We start from the raw sequence: 12,222 nt of genomic DNA, 5'->3' as shown, positions 1-12,222 counted from the left end.
AATTTCAGAGGGAGCAGATTCAGTCCAATACTGGATATGTTGGCAGCCTTTAGAAAGGGAATTGTTGGGGGAGTGAAAGTCCATGTTGACAGAGTACAGGTATGATGTTTTTCCTGAATGTTGTGTTCTTATCTCCTAGTATTGGTACATGTGTTCTTTCTACTTCTGGTTTTCATGTGACTTCTAAGTATTTCATTCAGTATCACAAAACTAAGGAGTCAAGACCCAAGATATTTGGTAATTTTTGTTCTATCTCAGAAGAAACAAGGGTTTATTTTAATTCCTTTTGATGAGTCTGTTGAAAGCGATAATTTTCACAGAGAATTTTCAGAAGGGAGATTTTTTTTTTTTTATGTTTGGCAATCTTGTGAAATTACCACCAAAGGATAAATCCACAATGTCAAGCGTTGAGGGATTTCTTTTGATTAGATAATCAACGAGGGGAAAAAAAAAAAGGTGCTTCACGTATATTAAAATTCTTACAAGAACTAAAGTCTAGTTTTAATACCTTTGCTGTTTGAATTAATCTGCAGGAATGTTGCTTCATTAAAATGTGAAAATGACTGAGTCAGGTGCTGGTTTTAGATACTTATATGGGCTAGTTAATCGTAGTTTACACCTAGTGAAGAACCCTTCTGTTTGTGAGACAGGAGACCAAAGACACAATTATGATTTCTTGTTCCCTAGAAAATCACGAATTTGTAGAAGAGCTGGGTCATCTGTAAATTAAATGCTCATAGCTATAATGGTTTAAGATATCCTTGTAATTTTTCAAGTATTTATGTATTTCTACTGGTGATATGTAGGTCCTGTTACCACTGACTTTTCCTATAGCAAATGCCATTACTGTCCACGGAAAAAACTTTTCATTTGTTGACAGTGTTTCTTGTGGTTTTTTGGTGTTTTTTGGTGGTGGTTTTTTTTTTTTTTAATTTAACTGCAATGTCTCTTGCTTTGCATTTGCTTAAACTGATGTATTAGCAGATGAGAAATTTCTCAGTCTACATAATATGTCCTTATTTGAAGCACTCCACTGTTACAGTTGTCAGGGAGTGAACTTCCCCTTCCATACTCACTGACCTTCTGGAAAGATTTATTTATTTATTTATTTTTAAGTAATTAAAGCATTTAAGATGTTGACAGTCATTGGTCTTTCTTTGATTTGTTATCCATTAAAAAGAGTACATGGTAAAACTACAACCAAATGTTTACTTGGCTTTAAGACCAAGGGTGGATGTTGGTGATCAACGCGTTCACTGGTGGAGCATGGTATGCTTTCTCCAGCTCTTTAACTATAATCTCTCGGCCTTACTGCACAGCTGTCCCATTTCGGAAACGGCCTTGTTTTGTTATAGGGGAGTATTTGGGACAAGGGACGTATCTAATTTGTGGTGTTTTCTTAAATAATTAATTTATTCCAACAAAGTACAAATATATTGAGTCTTTGTGAATGGTATTCAGCTGCTTCATTTAGATGCATATGCGTAAATGTGCCTAGAGATAGAATCTGTGTCTCTAATTGGGTGGTCTTTTTTCTTGTAAAAATATACAAAATGTACTTTCATTTAAAAATGGGTATGCTTAGAAGACTTGTGGCTCCTTTCTGATTTTCAATTTCATTGTCATCATGTGTTCAAGCAGATACGCAAGTCAAAGAATGAATGACACTAGCAATAAAAGCAAAGCAGGGTTTTTTTATATTCAGTCATCTCACAGTGTAACATCAATGTTTTACTGCAACTTGTGTGCAGTGAAAATGGAATTTTCAAGTTCACAATACATACTCCATTTTGTTTAGCTAATGAGAAGCATCAAAAAACAGTCTTAAAAATGCTGTGGTACAATACATTTCCTCCAGCAGTATATGGATAGGAAATTCATATAAATTTGGAGCGAATTAATGTAATGACTACATCAGAGAAATACAACTTTGAATTTCAGGTATGTAATCGTGTGAGATGGAAGTATCTGTAAGGTGCATTTGATGTGCAAACTCAGGGCAGGCATGCCTGGCTCAAGGAACAACTACAGAGTAGGAAATGCTTTTATGTTGTGTTTCCCTGAAACACCAGAGACTGACAGGAAAACCACCCGTCCTTCAGGATCCCTGAAACAATGAGTATTGTGATCCGGAACACGGGTATGGTGCCGGACTCTGAGGAATGCAAATCCTTCATCGGAGGTGTTTTCCTCAGACCTGTGTTTTTGGGGGGAGGTGGACACTGCTTGATTAAGCCGCACATTGCAGGCAAAAGAACAGCAGAACGCCAACAAAAGAGAGACAGCTGCCCTGAGAGACTTATGCTGTCTTAAGTGAGATCTTAAGAAAGAGGAAAAATACTCTGAAAGCGTAAAGATATTTGGAACTGTAGATAAAGAAACTACTTTCTCACCAGCAACATATTGAGATCAAAAGACAACTATACAGTTGTGTACATTTCTGCATCTTTTTTTTTTTATTTTCTCATTTTTTCGTTTCAGACATTAATATCTGGAGCAGTTGTTGAACAACTTGACTTCCTAAGAATCACCGATACAGAAGAGTAAGGCTATGTGTAAATAATAATGATGAAGTATTGGATAATTAAAATATTTTCTGAACTATGAAGGAATGAAATATTTTTTTCCAGGGCTCCTGTATTTAAGAGTTTAGAGGAGTTGGATCTTCCAAAACATTCAAAAGTCAAGAGACAGTCTAGTACTCCAAATGCTTCTGAACTGGAGCAGCAACCAGATGTAAACATTAATGACTGGAAAAACAAGTCCACGTATGAGATCCTGCAGAAACTTAATGTAAGAAAACTTGATAAAAATCTGGTGTCACTTCATTCTCATGAAACGAGAAATTATGTGCTGGTGTTCTTTTCAGCAGCGTCCTACTTAAGAGGATTAGTGTCACAGTTCAATGTTAATAATCTAGCTAGTAACAGAAAATGTCTGACTCTATGATCTTAAAGGTCTTTTCCAACCTAAACGATTCTACGATGCTATGTTCCTCTTCATACTCAGGGAATCTTCTTCTTTACAGTCCTTTATCGTAACATCACAGACCTTTCTGGCCCTTCATGCTGTAACTGTTGGCTTCTACTGGTAATAAATACCATCTGAAAGTATGAATAGACATTTTATTGCTAGACTAAAATTCAGAAGACTTTGACGGTTGGTATTCACTCTGGCAGACTGGTAACTTCTTAATGATGCCAAGGGAAACTTCCAATCTGGCATTTTTCCTGTATCTAGAAGAAAACTAGCAGTGACTGTTTCTAGATCAACAGGAACACACAAATTATTCTGCCTGGCTCCCTGTGTCACTGCAAGCGTTTCTGTCGTAAATGACAGGACCCAAGAAGAGAAAATCAGAAAATATTTCTAAGGCCAAATTATTACAGCGTAATTTGAACCACGGAGAAGCCTCTGCAAGCAGAGTGAGAAGGATATAGCATACATAGGGTATGAAATAGCTGGGAAGTCCCCTTAAAAACAAAATGTCTAGATTTTATTTTTTCTTTTTAATTAAAAAAAAAAGGTCCTTTGGTTTCACTTAAAATTTTTAGTAGCTTTTCTGGTTTTGCTTCACTGAAAATCTGAAGGCTATTTGTGGTTATGTTGTTGCTGTTTTGTTTTTTTTTTTTTAAGGACTGCAATTGCCTCGCAAGTCAAGCGTTACTCTCAGGTGTATTGCTTAAAAGGGAAGGACCGAATTTTATCACCAAGGAAGGTAAGAGCTGCTTTCATTTGACTATTGTAATTATTTCAGGAAGCAGCTGTACGTTGAGTTGTAATGAACATGAATAATGGCCATGCACGCAAGCAGTTGTGTAGCTATTTTCTTTTCCATTTAAAGCAATTTCTGCATTAAATGGGACATGCAAATTCATAGCGTGATGGGGAATGAGCTGCTAAATATATGAGCTCTTTTAGATTGTTTGTCGGCAGTGCTCTATCTGGTTGTGATTTTGAACACATAGATACGAAAAACGGGATTTGACCCTGTATGGAAAACTGAAACTAAAGATAAGTCTGTATGTCTTTAACATTTAGTCTGAAATGTGTGAAGCTTTTACTGAATTTTTACTTTACTTTTATGTAATTAGACTAGTTCAATGCATCTGTGTATCTTATTCTACTCAAATTTTCTCTTATGGCTTTGTATTAGAGCACAGGATTTAAATTCATGTGAAGTAATTCAGAAGAGGCTACTAAGGCTGGTGGCTTTTGTGCTGCAAGGTGTGGTGTATTTTTTGCCTAAAGACTGCTTATTAGCTGCCTTTGTATGTATGAATACTCCTCAGAAGAGGAGGAACGTTAAGACTAAATAATAATCTCTTAGTTATTCCTCATGCAGTGTAACTTACCACCTCATGTGATAGAGCCCTACTTCATAATTTTGATATAGGACAGCTGGTTCTTGTGATGAAGAGTTGTTGTTTTGGCATAAATATGTCAGTATTGCTAAATTAAAAATGTCATGGAAAACAATGTGAAGTGGAATAAAATTCATTGGCTGACACACAGCACACTGCTGAAATACAATGTGAATCCAAAGTCCCGGTCAGCATCCGCACCTTAGGCAGGTGTAGCCCCTGACGCAGGCTTTTTCGCCACTGTTACCTCTACCTTTGTTGGGCTTTCAGAGCCTCAGGAGCTTTTCGTAGTCCTTTGTAGGTTGTGTCTTTCTTTGCTCTGAAAACAACTTGAGACAGACTTCCTAACCTCTGTAAGCAACCAGCATAACCACTTCTGACCATTAGATCATGATGATGAACTTAAAAACTCTCCTGGAACTGACTGGGTCAAAAAAGTACTGTTCTGCCTCTGACTGTTCAGAGGTAACTTGAATAGACCTTTTTGTGCCATCCAGTAAGAAACAGTAGATGATGGTAACCTTTTTAATATGCACCTTGCATTAAACAGTCTGAGTCACTGACTAGAAGTTCCTGTCCTCCTGCGACTGGAGATTACCGAGGCTGACATTAAATATCACACAATCAATAAAACATAAATCTAAAAATAAAAGCTGAAGAACCTTGGATGTTTCGGCCGACAGGCATGGGCTATGATTTTGTGAGTCAACTTCCGCTACTATTGTTGTTATAGATGAACTTACTGCTCACCAGTAAGTGCCTGGCATGAAAAACACTGCCACTCCACCTGAGAGTTTAAAATCTGGAAGCTAAATAAAGTCTAAATAATGGAATGTTTGTCACCATTTTTACCTTTAACATAATGGTCCCCACTTGACCCCTGCACAGTTGAAGAGATGTCAGTGTAGCAAGTTGATGCACTATGATAAACTATGGGCTGACAAAAGAATGGTATCTATTGTTCTGATTAATGTAGTTAATGTACTTCATGCCTTCTCTGAATCCTGGACTACCTAGTTTGACTTAGAAGCAGTGCTCTTCCTGTTTCCTGCCCTCTTAATTTTAGGTCATGTCTGTACAGCACGATGCTAATTTAATACCTAACACTTCACAAAATGTTCTCTTTGGTTTTGGCAAGCAGAAAATCACCTTGGAGAAGGAGAGTAGTAAATCAGTAATATAATGTCGTATGTATCTGTCCAATATCCCCTGTTGTACTTTTGCAACCGTGATCATTAGCTTCACTAGAGTAGTGCTGTAATGCGCCCGAGTCCCAAAGCCAGCGCACGCGGTCACTTAGGTATCTTTGTGGGCACCTTATTGGGGTTATTCAGAGCAGAGCCGCAAATTAGTGAAAGATCCTCTCTTTCACACCCTCCCAACTCCCTGTAAAATGAGTCTCATGTCCCACATGATTAACCAGGTCATCTATTGTTCATATACAAAGTGGGAAACAACTCATGTCTTGGAATTAGGTATTAAAAACTTTGTCCAAACAGAACCACTTCAGTGAACTACACTGTGGAGCACAAGACTTCCTGCTGCTTCCTCCAAGTTTTAGCTCAACAAAGAGGCAAGAGAGAGGAGAGAGCATCTACATCCTGTATCCAAAACAGAATCTGCAGTCTGAGGATGTACCTTATGATGGGGATGTACCTTTATAGGCTAAATCTGTACGTAGATTAATTTTCCCCAATATATTGCAAGAATAGGTGATACCATAGGTCTCCAGAGCAGGAGCAGCAAACTTAGCTAAAATCTGGTTTGGCTTCTTGTCTAACAACATACAACTAGATGACAGGGGGACTTGATTGCATCTAAATTTTAGATGTTAAGCACAATAGGTAAGTGCTCTACTAAAGCTGATTCAGAATTAACTGATCTCATCAAATTTACCTTATTAGTATTAAATGAAAACCTGTGCATCTTTTTTGCTTGTATTTTGTTTGTGGTTTGTTTTTTTTAATGCATTTAGGTACCGTTGCGGAGCATATTGAAAGAATCTATAGACGAGCTGGCAGCAAAAAGCTCTGGTTTGTATACATACACGTTCCTTTGTTTTACACCAATTTTTTTTTTTCCTAATGTGTTTATAGAAAGTAAAGCCGCATCCTTACACAATTAAAAGTGTGTGTGTGGGGGGAAGCTACAGCTTTACTGAACAAAATTGTATTGGTTCATTGCAGCTGAAGATCTGGTCTACAATGCTTTAAAAGAGTATTAAGAAGTATTTTCTTACTGTTACTTTTTAAAATATAAAAGAGCAATAAGCTGGTTTTGCTATGACTGTTATCGCCAATATTCACTTCTCGTTAAATTCAAATAATAAGAAAAGAATACTAATATTCTTATTTCTTACAGGGCATAATAAAATATTATCAATAGCTTTGTAGGAAGGCTAGTGGTCAAATATAAACCAGTTAAGTTGATACACACTTTATTGCCCTGAAATAATTTGCTTTTAGCCTGACTGACTTTGTCACAATAACTTTAAAAGGTTCAGCAAGTAGGTTGGTATTTACATGTTGTTTATACATGTTGTTTATTAATTTCTTTGCCCTGAAGCTCAGTAGAAATTTCATTTCTTTTTATCGAAGAAATGAGTTGGGCTTGTCCTGAATTCTGTTCTCTTGCTCTGTAACTATTCCCAACAGACGAGTCTGTAAATATAAAAACTGTTTTTCATTTTAGTCTGTTCATACAGTTAAATGGGCCTTTACCAATAATAAGGTAGAACCAGAATACCTTGGTGGTATTTTTTGTAAAGAATAAAAGTCAAAAGTGTTTTTAGAAACAAGATATGTAAACTGTTTTTCATTTCTCTTCCATGATTGCCATGTGACATACATATAGGTTGGTGTTGCGCTACAGTGCTGCATTTGCACAGAAATTTTCTTCTTCTATTACCCCACATATTACTACTTTACTGGTACATGGGAAACAGGTAAAGTGCCCAGAAGTCTGAAATAGAGCTCCGTGAGATTGATTTTTATTTTTTTTTTGCTTATTTGCATTTTGATAGTATCAGCTAATGCATTTTTGAAATGCTTTGCTCTTGATCTGAAGAAGTGCATAGCAGTTTTCACAGGAATCGACATCAACTGTTTGTATTTTTTACTAACATTATAAAATATTACAACTCATTCGTTTTCTCTGTGGATAAATGATTCTTAGTAGCCTCAAAGCCTGTGCTAGCAAAGCTCAAATATGGGACTATTAGGTTTGTATTTTGTCATGAAATCATTATTAAAAGTATTTATATCTTTAACCACCAACTGGATATATGAAAAAAAATGTTTTTCTTAAAAATTACAGCTAGTTTTTAACCTAGCAGTTTACACAAGTCTTTTCTCTTCATGCCACACATGCGAAATACTACCTCAGCACGGAAAACAAAACAAAGCGTTGGTGTTACGTGTTGTACTTTCTCTTGGAAAATCTTTCTAACTCTTCCTTAAATAGAATAAAAAATTATCAAGGTTATCTTGCAAAATTATGAAAATGTCACAAAAGAGAAGCTGGCATCTCTTACCTGTCTGTTTTCAAGATGATGCTAAGAAAAGAACAACAAGCTTTTTATGGAGCTGGTAGTTTAATGAGTTCGAACTAAATTTTCAATCCATTGATTTATATCTAGAATAAAAAAGGAAAATCCATAGAAGATTACATAAAATCTGATCCAAATTCCGCTATATAAATAATGTATGTATTTACTGAATTAGTTTTGAGATCTCTGCTGTGGCAGACTTCGAACTTATATGTGAATTCATTAAACTAGCTTGTGATATGTAGTGGGATTGCTCTGTTTTCTGCCCTCAGGTCTGTTGTGCGCTTCGCAGCAAGTCTTTTAGGTAAACTAGTGGACAGCCTTGCACCATCTATTACTAATGTTTTAGTTCAGGGCAAGCAGGTAAGTCTTCGCTCCTCAGAAATGTATTTAGGAATAATAACAGAGAAACTAAATAAATGAGCTTTTTAATTTTGAAGGCCTGTGATCATTCTTTTAGAACTACCCAATGGCTTAAAAAAATCCCTACTGACAAGAAAAACCCAGAGGGAAAAAAAAAAAAGATATGTTTAATACTTGCATATGCTATGGACTAATAAATCTATGTAATTAAAAAACAACACTGAAAAGATAGTTCAGTGTCTAAACAAGTAGGGAAGAGGCATGATTTACATAACTCCTTAGATTTTATTTATGTCCTCTTATCTCACAAAAGTAGATGGAGTCAAGTAATAAAGCTTCTTTTAAGACTGACTTAATGATGATGTAGCCACTCTCCCTGTAACTGAGCATAAGACAACAGACGGGTGGCAGCTGAGCAAAAAGTCTTTAAGGATTTTAGTTTTCTGTTCCAAAGCTTAATGATCAGTGTTTCTTCCTTTCCTAAGGAGGACCTTTTTTTTTTTTCTCCCACCACAATATTTTCAGGTTAATGAAGAGCTGTTTCCAAATAATAGTAATTGACTATTATGTACTTTTGCATTAAAATATATGTGTATACTTACCCACATGCAATGCTGTTATGACAGATTTGTCTTTGTTTTACTCCAGACTGAGGTCTGGGCCTGTGCTTCCAGTGCTACCCAGCTATAGAGCAAGCGGCACCTGCATGCAGCATGATTTATAACTCTAGTTTCAGCTTTTTCACCTAACTTGCCTTCAGTGATCTCTTTATAATAATAATCTGTGTTATAGAAGAAAAATGACTGTTGCTATGTTTTACTAACAGTAGATTAAGAGCAAATCAGAATTTTAACAGAAGTTTTGTTTTTTTTTTTTTTTGTAATTAAACAGTCCAGTACCAGCAATATATTTTCTTAAAATGAAGGCTATCACTTTTAGGATGCTATTAGAACTAAGAAAACAAAATTATGAGTTTAATTCTGAATTTTAACTAAGGTCCACAGCTGAAGTGTCAGAAGTGAAAGACTAGTGAAACCTAGTGTACAGTCATGATTACACAGCCAGTTTTGAAACCAAACCAGCGGTCTCGTATTTGTATTTTCATTTGGAAAAATATATTCCATATTTACTGTGGTCTTTAGTGAATTTTGTTATTTTAATAGCATCCAACTAGCAGTATTAACAAGCGTCAGTCACTGACATAAAATTATCTTTGTACTGTGAAATATTAACAAGAAAGGCAGAGTTCATAAAGTTTCATTTCTGAATTGCTTCTGCAGTGCTTTTATTCCTGTCCATATCTTCTGAATTATTTTCAATATACCGTAGGTGACACTTGGAGCTTTTGGCCAAGAGGAAGAAGTTATTTCTAATCCCTTATCCCCGGCAGTGATTAAGAACATCATCTATGAGAAATGTCATTTACAAGATGAAAGAGAAGCTGTAGTTCAGCAGGAACTTGTCATACATATTGGCTGGATCATCTCAAATTCACCTGAACTTTTCAGCGGCATGCTGAAGATACGGATTGGGTCAGTAAAGTACCTGTTGTTGTTCTTACTATTAGTATTGCAGGGCAGCATACATACTCTTGTTTTGTTTGCAGCAGACTGTTACTGCATTGCAAAGAAGGTTTATGTAAGATGATGCAGTAAAACTTATTTACTTCAATTTTAGATTTCTAGAAAGCCTGCTTTAATTTAGTGTGCCAAAAAAGGGTACACAACTAATCTCAAATTTGCCTGTCAGCAGTGTAAAGTGGAGTAGGGGCGGTCCTTGTAATAGCCCATTAGAAGCTTTCCTACAGCTAATAGAGTGAACTACAGCATTTTTCAAAGCTTGATCCCACAGTCTGCTCTCTGTGCATGGGCAGCAAGGCAGTCTCTACAGAAATGTTTTTATCCTGTACTAAGTACAGGTGTGCTGCGCGTGCTTAAGGCTGGCGACTAGCATGAATTTCATTATTGGTAAACATGTGTTGTGGACATAGACTCGTAGAATCATAATGGATCACACCAAACCAAATGCTGGTTCTTCCTGTACAGTGCCCCAGAGGTAGATGCAGACAGGGTGTGCTGTGCCTGCCCACCCATCAGGCAGGTTAGAGGGACACAGCCAAAGGCTAGGGGTGTACTCTACTGCCAGGGAGGGAACAATCAAGAGCTAGAGAAGGCAGTTAGACCTTTCTTTTACTGTCAGAGACTTTCAGGACTTGAGGAAGAAGGAGGGAAAAGTGCAGTCTAGGATTAAGGCTCCTGGATGAGGCCTTTAAAAGCTTTTTGCTCGCTTGAGCAGTCACCCATGTCATCGAGGTTTGGGGCAAATGAGTGAAGGGTAGAGACTGCATAAATATGATAATCTAGGAGAGATGCAGCATGAAATTTGATTCCCTTCTGAAACCCACAATTCTTTTCCAGGTCAACATATGCTTCTAGTTGCATTCTCTAGTTTCTAATAAGTGTTCAGCTCATAATACAGCTTTGTCTAAATCTTAAGTCTTAAAAGTCTGGCAACCATGAGCAACAAATGCCTTGGAAACAGTGTTTTGAGGTATTTGAACTATTTCTTTTCAGAGTTTCAGCACAATAATCTGCCTAAAAAGATAGCTTATTCGTTCAGAGTGGTGTCTGTAACAGGGACTTCAGGTAATAAAAGCCTTCTGCAGTTCACATGCATTTATCTTACAGCTTTTCCTAAAATATTTTGAAGCACCAAGGTATACTTCTGATACTCAGTGAATCTCAACATCTGATATCTGGTATAACAAAGACAGTGTTCAAGGGCAGTTCTCTACACAAAAATACCTAACTGCCATGGTAAAGATTTGTCCTGTAAGACTGATAAAAATGTCTTTTTGGTCTTAAAAAAAAAACAACCCAAACAACCCCCCCCAACTCAATAGTATCGCTATTACAGACATACCCCACACTTCTTGACTGTTCCTCAGCTACAGAGTTGTCCAATTCTACATTAAATAGGTTAGGCTAAGCTATACATAGCTTAGGAACCACAGACCTGAATCAAGTTTAAAACATCATTTACCTCCTGGATTGTTGTATTTAGTTCTTTGATAAGGTGACCTACAAATAGTCTGTGCTGGAGCCTTATCATATTCCATGGTATCTGCATTTATTTTGCTATCTACAGAAATTAATTACTTTTTCACATTTAGGAAGAGACAGATACATTTGAATAAGCACTTCTTTGAAGAGGCCAGGTGCTACTGACTAAGATTTACAGAATTAGTGAGCATGCTTTAAAATTAGAACTTGAAGTGCTCCATCTTCCTTTTTTTTTTCATAGAGAAAATATAGCATTTCATCACTGGATGTAGATTACCAGCAGGCTTTTTTCTAGCATACAAGATTCATGTTTCACTTTAGCAGTACATTCCAGCCGTCATAAAACCAAAAACTTTTCAAATCACCTGTATTACACTTAACTGCAAGTACATCTATCCTTTTGCACTTAAATACCTTTTCTGTAACCCATACAGGTCCACGTTACTCCTCTTTCCTCCCCTTCCTCATTCTCTGTTGTTAATCCTTTTTGCAATGTTTTTTTCCCTTTCTTCCATGGTTAATGCTAGAGATTCAATTTCCTTTATTTCAGTGTTATCACCCACTCCAGTAAGCAAAATTAACCCTTTTACAGAAACACCATTCCAGTTTGATAATGACTTGATGTAGTGTCTTGTTATTGACTTGTTTTCAGGGTTTCATGTTAAAATAGATCAAGTTCCTGACAGCCCTATTACTATAGAAACCACCAACCATCTGACTTCTACCCACCTCTTATCAGTGAAGAGTTCAGTAGGAGGTCCATTCTTTGTTACGTTTTGTAGGCCACTGCAAAGAGAACATACCAGTGAATGACCTCCACACAGATACATTTGAGTCATCAGTGAAAAAGAATGATTCCTAAGCCAGTTGTGTTTGTTAATCTTAG

The 12,222-nt window shown here is 36.6% G+C and overlaps 1 protein-coding gene across 6 annotated transcripts in view; it reads left to right on the top strand.

Moving 5' to 3' along the window:
* The window catches only part of PHKB (phosphorylase kinase regulatory subunit beta), an 83,178-nt gene that overhangs the window by 59,938 nt on the left and 11,018 nt on the right, over nucleotides 1-12,222 (top strand). For 5 of the 6 annotated variants that reach the window (XM_063334431.1, XM_063334435.1, XM_063334434.1 and 2 more), the window contains 7 exons: nucleotides 9-99; nucleotides 2,482-2,543; nucleotides 2,631-2,793; nucleotides 3,637-3,718; nucleotides 6,340-6,397; nucleotides 8,184-8,274; nucleotides 9,604-9,806. In XM_063334431.1, the coding sequence (XP_063190501.1) occupies nucleotides 9-99; nucleotides 2,482-2,543; nucleotides 2,631-2,793; nucleotides 3,637-3,718; nucleotides 6,340-6,397; nucleotides 8,184-8,274; nucleotides 9,604-9,806 (750 nt within the window). Of the gene's footprint in view, nucleotides 1-8; nucleotides 100-2,481; nucleotides 2,544-2,630; nucleotides 2,794-3,636; nucleotides 3,719-6,339; nucleotides 6,398-7,217; nucleotides 7,309-8,183; nucleotides 8,275-9,603; nucleotides 9,807-12,222 lie in introns of all 6 variants that reach the window. The other variant, XM_063334432.1, reaches the window with a different exon arrangement.

Source organism: Chroicocephalus ridibundus, chromosome 4, assembly GCF_963924245.1.
Source record: "Chroicocephalus ridibundus chromosome 4, bChrRid1.1, whole genome shotgun sequence".
Lineage (NCBI taxonomy): Eukaryota > Metazoa > Chordata > Aves > Charadriiformes > Laridae > Chroicocephalus > Chroicocephalus ridibundus.
Note: the sequence above shows the minus strand (reverse complement) of the source record. Positions and strands in the feature narration are given on the sequence as shown.